At 41.6% G+C, this 16530-nt stretch overlaps 2 protein-coding genes across 5 annotated transcripts in view; one reads left to right on the top strand and one right to left on the bottom strand.

Moving 5' to 3' along the window:
- ZFYVE9 (zinc finger FYVE-type containing 9) overlaps nucleotides 1–12285 on the top strand; it is a 78132-nt gene extending 65847 nt beyond the window's left edge. For all 4 annotated transcript variants that reach the window (XM_068691320.1, XM_068691321.1, XM_068691319.1 and 1 more), the window contains 8 exons: nucleotides 1085–1167; nucleotides 1901–2005; nucleotides 4441–4591; nucleotides 6029–6109; nucleotides 7021–7183; nucleotides 8000–8105; nucleotides 8358–8534; nucleotides 9301–12285. In XM_068691320.1, coding sequence (XP_068547421.1) covers nucleotides 1085–1167; nucleotides 1901–2005; nucleotides 4441–4591; nucleotides 6029–6109; nucleotides 7021–7183; nucleotides 8000–8105; nucleotides 8358–8534; nucleotides 9301–9462 — 1028 coding nt within the window. In that variant the 3' untranslated portion in view covers nucleotides 9463–12285. The remainder of the gene's footprint in view (nucleotides 1–1084; nucleotides 1168–1900; nucleotides 2006–4440; nucleotides 4592–6028; nucleotides 6110–7020; nucleotides 7184–7999; nucleotides 8106–8357; nucleotides 8535–9300) is intronic.
- The window catches only part of CC2D1B (coiled-coil and C2 domain containing 1B), a 31673-nt gene continuing 26122 nt past the window's right edge, over nucleotides 10980–16530 (bottom strand). Inside the window, exons 23-25 of the mRNA XM_068691323.1 lie at nucleotides 14634–14724; nucleotides 13935–14066; nucleotides 10980–12996 (exon numbers count right to left, since the gene is read on the bottom strand). Of these exons, the coding sequence (XP_068547424.1) occupies nucleotides 13947–14066; nucleotides 14634–14724 (211 nt within the window). The 3' untranslated portion in view covers nucleotides 10980–12996; nucleotides 13935–13946. The remainder of the gene's footprint in view (nucleotides 12997–13934; nucleotides 14067–14633; nucleotides 14725–16530) is intronic.

The raw sequence follows: 16530 nt of genomic DNA, 5'->3' as shown, positions 1-16530 counted from the left end.
AATGGCTGCTGAGCATCTGCAGATCAACCAGACAGCTCAAAGGCAGGGAATGCAGCGTGTTTGGGATGGAGCTGAGCTGCTGTACGCAGCCAGGGTGGCAGACACAGGAAATTCAGCACCTCTTGGTGCATCAGGACACCATGCCTGAGCTGGTCAGCTCTGCAGAGTGTGTGTAGGAGCTGTGATACTTTCCAGATGCCGCATCAGTGTGCAGAAGCTGGAGTTCATTTCTATATGGAAATCCTGATGATTTAATTCCAATTGCTGAGCTTTTGCAGCCCCTTCTCATTGCAGTGGGAACTATGAAGATGTACAGCATTTTGGAAAATTGGGCTGGGTGGTTGCCTGAGCATAGTTTAGGAACCTTCCTTCAAATACACGTTTAGAAGACCTTGGCGTTACATATTACTGCGTGAGTCATGTTTCAAGCTCTGTTAGGGCTTCTGCTGCAACATCATGTAATGTAGCCAGATCCATATGCTACACGAGGAGTTGCATCAGAGGTGTTTTACAGGTATGGCCAAGTCAGCCAAGGAATGCAGGTATTCTGCATTGTTGACATACTGTAAATGCCCTTTTAATTTGTTTTTACATACTCCTGTAGAGAATTTGCCACACTCGTATGAAATTATGAAAACAGAACATGAAATAATCTCAATATTATTACTTGAATGTAACATGCCAGCAACAGAACCTAAAGGCTTAGGATGCTATAGTGGAGAGTGGTCGTAAAAAAAGGGAGAAGATGTTTCTAAGAAGTATTTTGAAAAAGGCATTCAGAAAGGCCATCTTTGCAATCAGGATCCAGGTCATGAGGTTCAGTCTTGCAGCATGGCACTTAGCTTTCCATGTATTTGTTCTTATTGCTTCTAGTGTGGTGGGCAAGGAGCCATGACCTGTGTGAGGTGCGTTGTGATGTTACACCCTTCTTTGCTTTAGCTTTTTTAACTCTGGCCTTCTTTCCAATCTCTTCTTTTGCTGCTGCTTACCATGTTCAAGTGAGGAGCTTGTATTTGAGTCTGTTTTTTGCAGAATCTCGGTATGCAAAGCTGAATTTGACTTTTTCTGTTTTATTTTATCCTAGTTTATCCATGCCCACTTTTTAGTGTCAGATTTCGTAAGCCTTTGTTTGGAGAGACTGGACATACGATTATGAACCTTCTTGCAGTAAGTGCTGAGACTCAGCTTGTACATTCCATCGGTGTGCATGGTCACGTGGGGAGAACTGGACTCCTGTTGCATGTAGTAGCTGGCATGCTTAAAAGGTGATGAGAGGAGGTAGTGGGCATTTGGGTGAATTGCCTGCTGTTACTGGTATTGGAAGTTTGATTTTGACAGCAGGTGAATTGTAAAAAGGTTCCCAAAACACCCCAAACCTGGTGACCTGAGAATGTTTGGATCTGGAAATAAGTGCAACAGTTGCTCTGCTTCCTTCCTCAGAAGTGCTAGGTCATCACAGTGTTCAGTCACAGCTCTCGGCTATACAGAGCTTCCACAAAGTGAACTTATCAGCTCTTCCTGCTTTGCTAATATTTTCAGTATAGAAAATTCTCTTGGATGCATGACTTAATCTCAGTGCTAGAAAAAAAAGAACTAATAATGCTGTCCAGTAACGTAACAGAACACAGAGAACAAATTTCCTTGTATTCAAGGCTGGAGAACATTAATTTTGATGAAAGAAAATCGGTGAAATGACTAACGGGCACAATGATGGTTTTTCATTTGTGTACTTTGATTCTGTAGGTTACAAGCTGGGATGTTTCCCTCCCTCCCTGCTTTCCAAGTCACTGATGATAATTATTTTAATGAGCTAACTGTTGGTCATTAGAAAAGTTATGAAACCTACAGTGTTAATTATGATCATCATGCCTAACTTTTAAAAACTTGTTTTAATTACCAGGACTTTAGAAATTACCAGTACACGCTGCCTGTGGTCCAAGGTTTAGTGGTTGATATGGAAGTCAGAAAAACCAGCATCAAAATTCCCAGCAACAGATACAATGAGGTAACATTTAAAAGAAATACATTTATTTACAGTTTCTTTGTGGTTGGAGGACCTGAGATCTAAAGGAATTTTATTCTCTTTCACTAGGGAAAACTGTCTCAAACTCAGATGATAAATGCATGATGCACACATTTCTTGAGAGGAAGTGATGGTGGCTCTGCAGGAAAAATGCAATTCAGTTCAGTGTTAATAAAGCTGGAGATTATTTCTTTTTTTCTTCAGGCTTTTTAATTGTTTACATATAAAGTGTAAAGAGTAGAAAATATTAGATTGCAAATACTATTTTGATTTCAGCAAGTAAGTTGACAAATTTTACACTTGAGGTAAACTAGGAGGAAAAAGTGCATTAACTTTTCTCATCTATGTTGTGTGTGTGTATACTTGCAGCATTTATTCATATTTTTTGGATTGCTGTTTATGTAAAATCTCTCTCTGCATCTAAATGCTACACTTGATTTCTAGTCTGAGAAAATCAATCAGTTTCTTTAGGATTTAGTGCTGTTGAGAAAGCTGAGTGACAGGATATTTGAACAATAATGAAAGAGGGTAATGGAGAGAGTGATTAATTTTGTGGTCTGTCTGAACAGGAGGGGGGTAAATGTGGTATTTTGAAACCAATCAGAAGTAGGAACAAGAACAAAGCTCCTGGGCAAAATGGTATTTTTAAAAGCTCTTGTAGTATCAGAGCAGAATACAGCTTTATCACATAAGAAAATTCCCCTGCAAGAAGCATTTGAGTAAACTAATATTAAAAATGTTTTTATGGAAATTCAAAACGAGGACACTGGTGAAGGTTCAGTTAAAGGGTGTATTGATTCTTGATGCTGTTGTGAGAAAATGGAGAAGGTCAGTGAAGTCTGCATGCACTAGATATGTGTTGGTACATGTCATAGTTTCAGCTGGGATAGAGTTAATTTTCTTCCTAGTGACTGGTATGGTGCTGTGCTTTGGATTTAAGAGGAAAATAATGCTGATAACACAGTCATGTTGTACTTATTGCAGAGCAGTGAGCAGAACAACAGCACACAAGCTGCAGTTCAGCAAGTGTTAGTTGTGCCTGATGTTTATAAGTCCGTTAGCGTCAGCCTGGTATTAGATATTGCACTAGGCTGGACTCAGAGAAAATTCCCATGTTATGCAGCATAGCAGAACCATTGTGCTTGGGCTCTTTCTCCGATGTGAAGTGAGGACTCAGCTTTTTAAAAGGAGAAAGTGTTATTTATTTAACATTATTGCCTGCAATCCAGTTGAAAGGTTGAATTGCTAGAGATTTTTCATCTGAGTGTAGTTTGAATTAAGCTGGATTAAGCCATCAGACCTTTACTTTTTCTCCCAAGTAAAGCAATATTTAATTAGGACAGTGTCACTCAAACTGTCTTGAAAATGAAAACCTCATTTTAAATCTATTGCATGCATTAAATGTGGAGAATTCAGACTGCAATTAACAGATTAAATATTAATCTCTAGTTTTTCTATTAAATGCATATTTTTTTCTTCAAAATGATTTTAGCTTTCTATAACTTCTAGTGATACTCAGTTGCCTGTCTGAAACTATTTAGTCCCTCAGGAAAGACAACTGCCCTTTTTTTAATGAGTTGCCTTGTTACTAAATACAGTTGCCATGTCCAATTGTTTCTCGTTATGCTAAAAGCAGCTGCTGGACTCTATAAAGATGGCTGCTGTCGAGCTAAAATCTTGTTTCTGGAGCATGACATGATAAACTAGATAATGAAATACGCTGCTGTCTAATGCAAAATCTTAATTAAGTTTCCTCCCCAAACATTACACCTGTGCACATTTGTCAATAGTGAGCATCAACTAATGTTTCTGACACTGTAATTAAGGTTTTATGTTAGACTGAGGAAGATAAATGTGTTGTGTGTAGCGTGCGTGCTCTCAGCTACAGAAAGCAGAGGATGGGAGTCTGAGCGCTGTTCAGAGATGTCAGCATTTTCCTTCTCTGCAGGGTTTTCACCGGAGAGATGTAACTTAATTAGCTTTCTTTTTTTTCCTTTAAGCAAGTATTTAATTTTTGGTTTTGAAACTAATTCCAGATATAGGTGACTCCTTCAGTTTTCATTTAAGATCAAAAATCTCATAGTCTAAGACTACACGAAGAGAGGAGAAAATGAAAGAAGCTGTTGTGTTTTTTTACAACAGCTAGAGAAGGCAGTTTGGCAACCTGTAGGTCATCTGTCCTTCATACCAGTTATCTTAATTACATGAAAGGTGACACTTGAAAGCATCTAGATGATATAAGACCTGAACCCTCTTTTCAAAAGCAGTTTATGGTTCTAAGTGCTTAAGTCTGTCCAGCACAGGACTATGAGCACTCCTGAGAATCTTTCTCTGTCTGATTAAACTGTTCCAAGAGTCACCTCTTTATGATATTGCTCGACAAACAGGGTAAAAATGGTAAACCTTTTTGTTTGCAGATGATGAAAGCCATGAACAAATCCAACGAGCATGTTCTAGCAGGGGGAGCGTGCTTCAATGAGAAAGCAGACTCGCATCTGGTGTGTGTTCAGAACGATGACGGGAATTACCAGACGCAGGCCATCAGCATCCATAATCAGCCGAGGAAGGGTGAGGACAGGGTTCACGAGGAGGCTGTTCCCTCATGGTGCTCTGCATGACTTCTTTTTGCCATTCTTATGCCATTACAGCATGTGGCTTTGTGAACCTGGCGGGGTTGGTTTGTCTGTATTTCATTGTTTTTGCTAGAAGTTCAGAGAAAGTAATTGTGACCACTGGCTTTCCTGAAAGGGCAGCTTTGTGAGTTAGACCTGCAACACAAGGGACAGTACCACGTTGCTCTGTATGCCCTTTATTGCCTCAGTGCTTTATTCCCCTTGCAGAATCCATGACCTCAGATGTCAAGGGGCACGCTATGCCGTTTGTGTCCTGTGTACAGTCCACATCACACTTCCTAGGTCAGCAGCGCTGTTCTGAATTTGTCTGAGGTGTGCTGGCAGCTCTGTAAATCCAGCAGACATAAAATAAAGCCCCCAACAGCTTGCTCCCTCATAAATACGGTAATGCTGCTTGCACAATACAGCTTAGGATGTGCGGTGCTCCAGAGGTCGCAGTGCTGTAACTGGCTGAAGCAACACCTTGACATTAATAGCAAGAGCAGCCTTTGGCGTTGTTGGAGCCTGGAGGTGGGGCTGTGGTTGCCTGTGCTCTACCTCTATAAAACTATTTCAAAGGAGGAAGATGAAGTTTAGTGGGAGAAAAAGGTGGATAGGAATAACCAATAGCAGCAGCTTTCTAACAGTGCATCTTCAGGAAGCTCCCTGTGTTCACCTCAGTTAGACCGTCTAATTTCCAGGCTTTATGCTTGGTACAAAAGGCTGAAATGATGCAGCAGCACTGTTCTGAGAATGTCAGTACTGGGGTTTTGGGAAAATTTCTGACAAAGACATTTATGAGAACAAACAAGGTAGAGAACAGCTTTTGTTTGGCAAGTATCGCCATATCCAGGGAGTATACTGGCATGGGATATCCCTCGGGGCTGGTAGTCTTCCCTGAGTTCTGCTTGTTTTACATATGGGATGAGCAGAGGGATTTCCAGCACGTACTGCATGATGCTCAGTGGTCATTTAAGAGAATCTTATTTTAGATCAGCTGGCTTTGAGCTGTGGTCTTTCCAGGGGGTTGGTGTTAGTGGGATCCATAGGCAGCTCACACAAACCAGCTGTGTGAGAACTTCTAGAAGTGAATTATGTAACTGGTTATCCTAAATTAATAGTCCTGAAACAGAAGCATTTGTGGGGAGGGAGTCACAAAATATGAACTTGTATTAAGGCTGACAGAACTACTGTCCAGTTTAGAAAATAACTGGATGATTTGCCCTTCCATATCCAAGTGTGTAACGCGTCAAAGTTGCGTAACTCTGAGCAGCATTTGTTCTGATTTTGATTAATCGCCTCTCTGGATGATAGAGCTGTGTTGCCTGATTCTCATACGAGGCATTGTTTCAATGAAAGCCTCACTAAATCACTCCTGTTGTTGTTGTTGCAGTGACTGGTGCCAGCTTCTTTGTGTTCAGTGGAGCTTTAAAATCCTCTTCAGGCTACCTGGCCAAATCCAGTATAGTAGAAGGTAAGAACTGAGCTGCTTGCTGCAAGCCCGCTGCTTCCCCTCTACCGCTGCTCAGCTCTGTAGTTATCAGGGCTCTGCTGTTATGCCTTGGGTATTGGAATCACGCTGCTGCTTCAGCTTTATCTTACTTTTTAGCCCAGAAAACTGCTTCCTTTAATGAGGGGGAACTTACCCAGATGCTCTAGGACAGGGACACAAGAAAATGAGGGTAAAATATGAAATACCTGGCTTGTGATTGTGGTATCAGTGTACTGGTTGCGGCTGAACGAGGAAATTATGAGCCTAAGAAATACGGAATATGTAATGCACAGACCGGGAGAGGAAGCCCCACTAACCTTACTGTGTTCCCAAATAGCTCTGCATTATGTACGGTTATGAACGTGCATTTATAGGTTACTGCATGATGCAATGAGAACAAGAAAAGTCAGGATCACTGTTGCGGTGCCTCTTGGTTTTGTTCACCCTTCTGTTACCACATGTGACATGACAGAAAGAAAATTCATGACCACACGCCAGACTGAAAACTGTCAGTGCTGGAGTGCTGCCTCTGGTGCCAGGAGAGGTATCTGAATGGAGGCAGTCACATGTTGTTTCTGAGTGTTACCTGGAGCAGGTGTCAGTTTTGGGGCAAACAAATGTGGATGTTTATAGAGCTGACTTTACCTGGTAAATGGTCTTCATGTTTTATCTTTTTTTTTTTTTTTTTTTTTTTTTACTTATCAGCATCCATCAGTGTTGCATGTTTTAGGAATCTGAGTTCAGAAATGGGCTTGTGTAGTGTTAAAATGGATTTTTAACTTTTCTGTTGTTTGTAAGAGGAAGGATGGAAGGATGCACTTTTTTTTTTTTTTTTTAGTAGGGTCTGTTCATTGTGGCTTATCTTGGCTTATGAGGATTTTTTGGTTCTCTAGATGGAGTGATGGTCCAGATAACTGCTGAGAACATGGACTCTTTGAGGCAGGCCTTGAGAGAGATGAAAGACTTCACCATCACTTGTGGCAAAGTAGATGCTGAAGATCCTCAGGAACATGTTCACATTCAGTGGGTAGAAGATGATAAAAACTTTAGTAAGGGGTAAGCAGAGGAGCAATCGCTCAACATGTTTGACTGTATTTGTTTAAAACTTTAATTGATCTTATAAGGTGCATGGGCCCTCAAATCAATAGGAATTAGAAGCTTGTGGCTCTGTTTTGAGTGACAAGGTGCAATTAAACATAATGAGACTAGAACTGAGACAGTAAAGCTTTGGGGCATCAATTTAGAAAGCTGTCAGTGCTATGGATTCTTTCGCCATTGCTAATATCCAGTTACTGGAAACCACTAATCTGGCCCCAACACTCAGTGCCGAACCCTGCGTGTCATGGTCACATTGCACTCTTGGTGCTTAGTTTGCATTAAGTAGTGCTGGAAGGAAAACTGCTGAACACCAACAGCATATTTCCTACCTTGATAGTTCAGCCAAGAGAAAAGCGTGTATGGCAGCGTAACTAAGTGCTTATGGTGCTTAAGAGCTGTTGTGACGAGTACAGGCATTAAGGAGTCATCACTCATCATTATGAAGGTTCAGGCCTAGCATCATTGGCACAACTAGCAGGGGTATGCAAGATCACTGGTTTTGGCACACTGAGAAAAGCCTTTGTTCAGGGACTTCTCTTCTGAGGCTAGTTTTGGTCTGTGCCCTGTTAAGCTGATGCGGCAAGTTGCTGTGCAGCAGTAGTTCAAATTGCAGAGCACTGCAGTTATGACAATAACCTGCAGCAATCCTGTTGGGCTTTGGTGTACCAGAGGCACTGCTTTTTGATCTGTGACATACTTCTCCTCTGCAGTGTTCTCTGTTCAACTTGTATCTTTGGTAAAGTAGGAACTTACCACTTTCCCTCCCCTCTGCAGTGTTGTAAGCCCTATTGATGGCAAATCAATGGAGTCTATAACGAGCGTGAAGATATTCCATGGCTCGGAGTACAAGGCAAATGGAAAGGTCATTCGGTGGACAGAGGTAAGTCACTCAAATTGAGCTGCAAGTAAACTGACACTTAGCACTTGGGGACTGCAACACAACTATTAAATATCTGTTGTTTGGAAGATGTTTTGTTTGTTTTCCCTACGGTGGCTTGTCTTCAGAAGCTTTTACTTGTTTTCCCTGAGAATCTCTTCAAGTATTCTTTCATAAAAAGTTTAAATGGCATCTCAGTAACATTATTTTCTAGAAAACTCCAAATGTTATATCTCAATTAATTCTTTCCTTAAGGTGTTTTTCCTGGAAAATGATGAGCAACATAATGGTCTGAGTGACCCAGCTGATCACAGCAGATTGACTGAAAATGTGGCAAAAGCTTTCTGCTTAGCTCTCTGTCCTCATCTTAAACTCTTAAAAGAAGACGGAATGACAAAGCTTGGGCTGCGTGTTACTCTCGACTCAGATCAAGTAAGTCTTGAATAGTTTGTTTAATAACTGGGGGGGGGGTGCTTTGTTGTTTTTTTTTCCCGCAAAAACAAGGAAAACTATTCTGTTGGTTAAAGTACCACCACTATCAGATGCTAATCTAGGAGTGCTGTTATTTGGTGTTTTGGGCCATCAGTTAAAACAGGAAAGCTACTGCAGCACACAAGTAAGCAGAAAGGCCTGACCCTCTCTATGCCACTAGCAGCAACTGCTGGTGGTCAGAGACCTATGCACAGCCCTGAAAGGTGGAGGCTTGCCACATGCTGCAAAAAGACTAAGCTCACCTTTCTACCAGAAGTTGAAGAAGGGAGCAGATTAAATGTATTCTTGGGTGAGCATGAGACGTTGTGCCCAAGGACAGCCCTTCTTAGAAGATCACGTTGCATGGGAGGCAGAGTAAGGGAGGGGAGGTCCTCTTGATAGTGCCCTACAGCAACTACAACAAGCACAGAGAGGTCTCTTGGCAAGACAGATGGCCTTGCCTGGGAGTGGAAGTGTTCTCAGCATTACCCTGCTTTTAAATACTGCATGACTGAATCTGATAGCGTGCAGTGCAGGTCTTGCTGATCTGAAAGATCTGCTTTGGTAAAGCAGCGGGGTTAAGAGTAAAAGCTCCTTTAGTCTAGGCAGTGCTTGGGCAGCTAGAGCAGACCAAAACCAAGTGGAGAAGTGGCTACATGGCATTCAGTGACCCAGAGCCTTGTATCCTAGTCTGTGCGAAACCCACTTGTGCTTTGTGTTTCTTTAGGTTGGTTATCAAGCTGGGAGTAATGGACAGCCACTGCCCTCTCAGTACATGAATGACCTGGACAGTGCCTTAGTTCCAGTGATTCATGGAGGGGCCTGTCAGTTGAACGAGGGGCCAGTCATAATGGAGCTCATCTTTTATATTCTGGAAAACATCTCATAAGAGGACTTCATTTTCTGTTCAGACCTGTTCCAGCAGCAGTTGTATCTGAATCATTTGCACTTTAAAACTGGAAAATTAAGCTTTTGGTAACACTATTAAGGGGATTGGGGGGAGGGAGGCGGGAGGGACAGTTGTTCCATAATTCTAAATCTTCTATGCATTGTCAACAACCAGAGGATCAGGGCAGCTTCTATACTACAACATGGCTATGCTATCCTTGCAGCTAATACACTTCTGTTATTGTTTAGAAAAATGCTCATGTTTAAAGACTTACAGTCATGTACTCTAAATGCTCAAACGGGTGCAAAGATCACTGGGGCATAAATAAAAAGTGAAACTCCAATCTTGTACTGGTTGTAGATGGACAAGTAAGTAACAACAATCAAGACCTCCATTCTGACCTCATCATAATGCCGTGTTTGATTATTCTGTAGACATTAAAAAGTAACGTTTACATTATTTTGACCAGATTATTGGTTGAAAGCTGTTTAGGGTAGCCTTTGAGAGATGTGGAAAAATTACCTAGCCATAATGATGTTTGTATGTGAGTCCAAATGAGAAGGGCAGGCATCTCTCTGGAAGCGGTATTATGTAAACTGCAGCTTTGTGTGTGAAATAGGCTAGTTTACCTTTCCTCCCCCCATTTACTATGAAAAAACTTGTCACCTTGGCAGACTTCTATAATCGCCTAGAACAGCTCTGCTATTCTCTACTTTGTTTACAAATCTGTATGAAGTTCAGATACCTGTCACAGGCAGAGGAAATATTAGCCCTAAAGTGCAGTTATTAATTCATTCCTTTTCCCCAGTAGGTCCTGCTTTTTAAAGAGAAGTAACACCCAGGGCAGCTTTAAGTCTCCTCCCTGCTGTATGCTGTAGTGTAATGCTAGTGTCATGTACTACAAGACAGCTTGCACTTCATATTAGCAGCACCATGTAATAGCTTACCTGTGATACAAGTATAGAGTGGCTGTTTTTGCATGTTTTGCTGAAAAAGGCTTTCTGGTCAGCTCTGAAAACTTGCACTTGGCCCAGTGCTCTTGGTCTCACCTGCGAGGGCATTAGTAAGGGAAGCAGCTGCTCACGTCTGCCACAACCTCGTGAAGCTGGACTTGAGACTTGGCCAGAGGAGGCGTGGTTCCACAGTCTTAGTGAATTAAATCGTCTCCATGGACTGCTGCTAACTAGTGGAAAAAAAACCTCAAAGCAGGTTTGTTGAGCCATGCAAAGCAGTTGTTGAGTCTCTCCCAGGGAGGACGTGAACAATCTCCCCTGCTGTCTACATAGAAAACTAATTTGGAAAGGGAGGGACTATTTAGGGTTAACACAGTTACCTCTGACCTTGCATTGGCCCTACTTGCAGTTGGCTCTGGTGGATGCAGCGGGGAGTGCTTGGTTTCTGCTGTATGTGAGTCATACAGGTGTCCTTTCAAATACCAAGGGAAGCGCAAGGCTACTGTGAGGCTGATGCTATGTTTTTTAGACACGTATACAGCATTAGCTGGGCAAACAAAGAGGTAACTGTACACATAGCAATGTATTTTACATAAAGACAGCACAGAATATGTACAGAGTGCATTGGTGAATAAATGGCTACTGCTTTAAAAACAACAAAAAAAACAAAGTCTTACAAATTTATAGCAAATTACAGCTGTCACCACCAAACATTTGGAGAAGAAAGGCGACGGTACTGGGGTCTAACTCCAGAAACAAAAGCTGGCCAGCAAGAGGTAGCACACTAAAACCACTCACCCTTTTACGTGTACACCCAAGTAAAACTTTACCTCTGGTGTTTGGGAAAAGGTGGCTTAACCATTCGTGATCGACAAACCTTAAGCTATTACCCAATCAATAAAAGCCTTCCTACGTATTTGTGCAGTGGAGCAGGACTAAGGTTACTTTCAAACTCCCTTCTGCACACTGCACCTGCACACTTTAGGACACAGCGCAGCACTACATGGTGTAGGCAAAGATTCAGTATCTGGAAGAGAGTTCCATAAACGAAGGAAAAAAAAAAAAACCTTCTAGAGACTGCACTCCAGCTTTGCCACAGCAGCAGCTTCCCAGTTACCTTAGTTGCATTGTTATGCTTAATGATGCAGTAAAAGAGGTGAAAAAAAACTTTATCTTCTCTTCCCTTGCCCCAAATGTCATTTAAGTTTGGATTATGTTTGTGCAAAACACTATCAACTGGTGACTGACATGTTTGCTTCAACCATAGCCTTTTAAATGACCTTAATTACCATGTTGTTAAGAAATGAGTACTTGTTTTAGAAAAAAATTGTACTTTTAAAATTCAGTTAGTTAACACTGCAAAAAACTGCATATTATATTTTTATTTTCAACATGTAGTTTTGTATATTAAATTTATTGAAATTAAAAACTAATTACTGTATTGTCTTCATCTGCTCAGGAAGACAGAGGCAGCGCTGCCTTATGTGTCTGGACTCCTTTCTGCCTACAACCTCGCCCTACCTAACAGCTGGCGCAGCAGCACCCCCACTCCCCAGTGCAGGCACATCCTCTCCTCTGAGATCAGACCTTTCTGTTAGCTCACAGAGATTTATGAACAGAAACATATTTGGTACCATTTTTTGTATGCTGCTAATTAAAAGCATTCCTGAAAATGGTTGTAATCCAGTTTTCTATACAACAACGAGTGGCTGTTTTCCCATCACCTGGAAGAACCACAAAAGGCTATTTTTGAAAAAACAAAAACAAAACAACAACAAAAAAACATCTGGGAAGCAGCAATCTAGCATACCTTTTTTTTTTTTTTTTTTTTTTTCCTTTTTTAAATAAACCAACAAAGGAAAAATAAAAAGGATGAAGGCACAGTACCCAGGCTGCACTGGAATAAGCAGTGCAGCAAGCATGGCAGCCAGAATGAAAACATAGATCTGCAAACACCTGCTGCTAAGACACGTTGTGTCCTTTTCTCCTGAAAGGCAGGATCCTGAGAAGTTCAACTTCTTGTTGCAGCAGCATGCACACAGGAGGGGGGGGGGACAATGCTGCTAGATTTCTGCCTGCGCTCTCACTCCTCTATTTCAGGACTGATACTGGGCAGGGGATGGTGGGAACAACAGGCCTTGATAAGAAAGGACACAAGGAAGCGGTAGCAAACTGTCCGCTGTACCGTGTTGGGTGCTCGTACACATTTAAAAAAATAATAATTAGTGAAGGTCTTACCTGTGAAATGACTGAAAAGCTTTTGCACTGTCTTGGTGATTTTTTTATGGGGCTAAACCTTTCACACACCACTATGCATAGTTAATGTAACATTCATCCTGGTGCTACGTTAGTAGTCCCACATTAAGGCAATTCTGTCTATTTTGTGTAGACAAAGAACAACACCCTGCAGCAGCAAATTTCCAGAGCTTTACAGTTGCCTTAAACTTATTAATAAGCACTATGGCTGTTACCAAAATAGACATTAGGTTCAGTAGTGCATTCGTTTAACGTCTTTGGTGCTTGCAGCTAGCAGCATCTCCACACACGTGTCCATCCCACACCTCTTAGCATTCTTGTGGATCTGGGAAAGAAAAAAGAAAACGAAATTAGTTGACAAAGTATTAGCAGATAAGTAGCAGTAAGTACGGTAGCACATTAAACAGCAATTCTGCCACGTGTCTCCAATTTGTGTTCTAAGTCCTGGAGAAATTGAATTATGTCACTATATAATTAAAAGTGATTTTAAGACAGATGACAACAGATGGAATTAGAGTCAGCTGGATTCCTGGTACTTATTTTTCAATAATTTTATGCAGAAAATCACTAATTATTTTTTTTAAAGAAGAATTTGTGATACCTAAAAAACAGAGGCTGAGAAAGGAACACAAGCAGTTTCCATAATGGCAGGGCTGGCAGAAAGAGGAAGCTGACCTTGTTTTCATCCTTTGAACACAGCCACATTGGCAGCACACAGCTTTTCTTCTGTACTGGGTCAGAGCATGGTGGGCACCAGGCACAGTTCTTTAGATAGCCTATATTCAACTCTAGATTCTCCCTCCCCAAAACTCTCAAGGATCCAGAAAAAAGTTGATTACCAATAGTTTCCCTCTCAGATGGATCCAAGCATTCAGAACTTCATGGACCAAATGCCCTTCTCTAGCTTCTTGTAGAGGAAGAAAGCTCCTTGCTGACTATGAAAGGTTCCTTTTAACTAGTAAGGAAGGACAGAAAGCGCCTTCCAAGGGGTTTGTCAATCTTATTTTCTAAATCTCCTTAATGAAGTTGATGCTCCCTGCATTTCAAGTGATTGAATAGCACCTCTGATATACAAACCAATAAGATGAAGATTATGTAACTTCATTTCTGAAATTGTATCAGCTCACCACTACAACTATAAAGATGAATGGTATTAAAGCCATGCAATTAGGTCAATGTCAACAGAAGACTTAATTCCATGCAGAGTTTATCTGTAGCCCTGTCAAGTTCTGGCCAGACCATCTTCAGATGCCATATTCATACCTCATGTAGGAACTAGTGTTCAAGGACCAGCCAGTTTTCTGTAATTGTTTGAAGATCCTGACCGCTGAGGGGCTCCCTGAGTCTCACTTTTACCTCCAGTTTCCCTCCAGTGGGTTTCCTGCCATCAAAAATCTGAAAGAACCACAAAAAGAAGGGCAGTTAGCACACACACAAACAGTGATGTCAAACTACAGTGCCTCAGGCAACCACTGACTGTTCCTCTGTAACCAGAAGATGACAGGGATCGCCTGCAAATGACTGCAAGGGCTGGGAGGTGTTGCAGCCACGTGCTTCCCCACATCCACAGTGCAGAATTCAGCAGAGCAGGCCCTCCACACCACCGTGCAAAGCAGCTTTCCCAGGGGCTGCATTAGCTCTGCTTGCCCAGCACCACGTGTCCTGCCCCCAAGTACAAACAGACTCCTCGGGCAGCCCAGGGGACACGAAGCACAGCAGTGCCCCCAGCAAGTCTGTGCTGCAGCCTCAGGGACTTCTTAAGGCTTTCTCTGTGATCTCCTACTGGGTCCTCTGGCAGTTCTCTACCCACTCTGGCAGTCTTTGTTCAACCCTTTGATCTGTTGGCTACTAACACAAGCATTTCTGGGGAGCACCTGAATTTCTGGTCCTAACAAAGAAAGCCATCATTTTTCCTTCATGTTCAAACACTACTTACTAGAACACCTCACCCAAAAAACTTACCTCGATGATCTCTCTAACTTCACATTCTGATTCCAGCTTGTCCAGTTTCAAATGTGCTGTCCCCACCTGCTTGTCGCTTCTGAAGAAGGACCTGTTTCAAAGAAGTCTTCCTTAGTGGAAAGGGCAAAGTTTTTTCAGACCATTAGGAAAAAGAAAAGTAAGATGCCTTCACTATTTGTACAATCAAGGCATCCAAGATGTTGTCAAGTCACACTAGTAGAACCATACAACCAGGGTGAAAGGGGCAAACCCTCAGTTAACTGGACTACAAGGGCAAGATACTGAAGCACTCATTTTCTAGTTATTCTCTTACAACCAAGTTGGAGTGGAGAACAGTCAGGACAGACAATCAAGCCCTAAACTACCACTCACAGTGGCAGTAGCTTTCATCCCTGCACGAGGAGACGAGGAAGAATAGCTGAGCAGCCAGGACAAACAGCTGTCTTCTACAAGGGACAGTACAACAGGCTGAAGAGTTTCCCAAGGAAGTTGCACTTCATGAAAATAAACATTTCACAGGCACGTGCTTGTTTTGGCAAACTCCTTATTAGGAAAATGTTACATGAATCATTCTGTTTAATCTTGATAAATTAAAACACTCAATTTCAACAAGTAAGAACATTTCATTTTGGCAATTATTTTGATTCACCTTCACGTTGATTGTTCTAATACTACAGAACTGTAATTTCACAATTTCTATTCTGCTGAAATTAAACACAGAATGTTTCTATCTGCGAAGAAAAGAACCAGCTTTGGACTTTTCTCTGCTACAGGCACTTCTGTTTAACAGTTTTACCAGCAAGACATCCATCTTAGATGCACTTCATTCATCAGAGCCTTGAGGATGGACATCATTGATTTATTTATTTTTTTATTTGTTGAAAGAATATACATCACCTTCTTGGAAACCTCAACACAACCAGTACTTCCTCTCTTCGCTTTCAGACCGATTCCAGACATGGGTTCTACTGCAAGGCACTTTTTGTTTACAGGATCCTGAGAGGAAGAATTATGTTCCAAAGACATCTGAGAATGACCAGGGGAGGTCACACCAAAGCTGTTTTTTGGTTTGCCTGTGTCTCTTTACTAGCAGCAGAATGAGAAAGAGAGTGAACAGCTCTAGATCAGTTGCTCAGACTACTTATTTGTCAATTTGTCCATCTCAGCAGAAATTGCTGTTATCAGAGACAAACAATGCCGTAAGTACATTAAGGGCTGTATGTGATGCCTCCAAATATGACTCCTAGTAATTTTGTTGGCAGGAAGCGTTCCAAATAAGGCTGTATTCTCCATTAATAGTACCGTAGACTTGCAAAATCGTTTAGAAAAGAGTAGAATTGGTTGGCTTACATGCTAGGATACTTCACACACACCTTAAAATGAAGGATTACATAACTGTACTACAGCATGCTGGACGCTTTGTTCGTAGCCTTCAGAAGAGAAGTAGCAATTATTCTAGCTGATTTTTTAGCATTTTTCCATTTTCTAGTCCAAGAAGCAGTAACAACTGGTTCCTCACTGCTCAGTTCTAGGGAGTCTGCAGTGAAGAACGAACATGCTGTAGGCTATGGCTTCAGAAACAACTCTGGGGAAATCTCCTTTTATCTTCAGAAGATTTCAGAAGTTTAAGGAGAGACTTCTCCTTTGGAAAAATACATTGCTGGGTTTTCACTTAGAAGTTTTCTAAACTGAAGATTAATTTATATGACCAGAAAAAAAGTTCTCTTTGCTCACTGAGAGAATTCATCAGAGATGGACAAAGAGCTATCATGGGAGATGGACAAAGAGCTACCCTTAATCTCTAACATCCACAAGCATTTCTGTATTATTCTGGAGAAAGACCATGAGCTGACAGTCTTTTGAAAAGAGCCTGGATTGCGTGATCCTCTCCTTTCTC

Source organism: Anas acuta, chromosome 8 (genome assembly GCF_963932015.1).
Source record: "Anas acuta chromosome 8, bAnaAcu1.1, whole genome shotgun sequence".
Lineage (NCBI taxonomy): Eukaryota > Metazoa > Chordata > Aves > Anseriformes > Anatidae > Anas > Anas acuta.
Note: the sequence above shows the minus strand (reverse complement) of the source record. Positions and strands in the feature narration are given on the sequence as shown.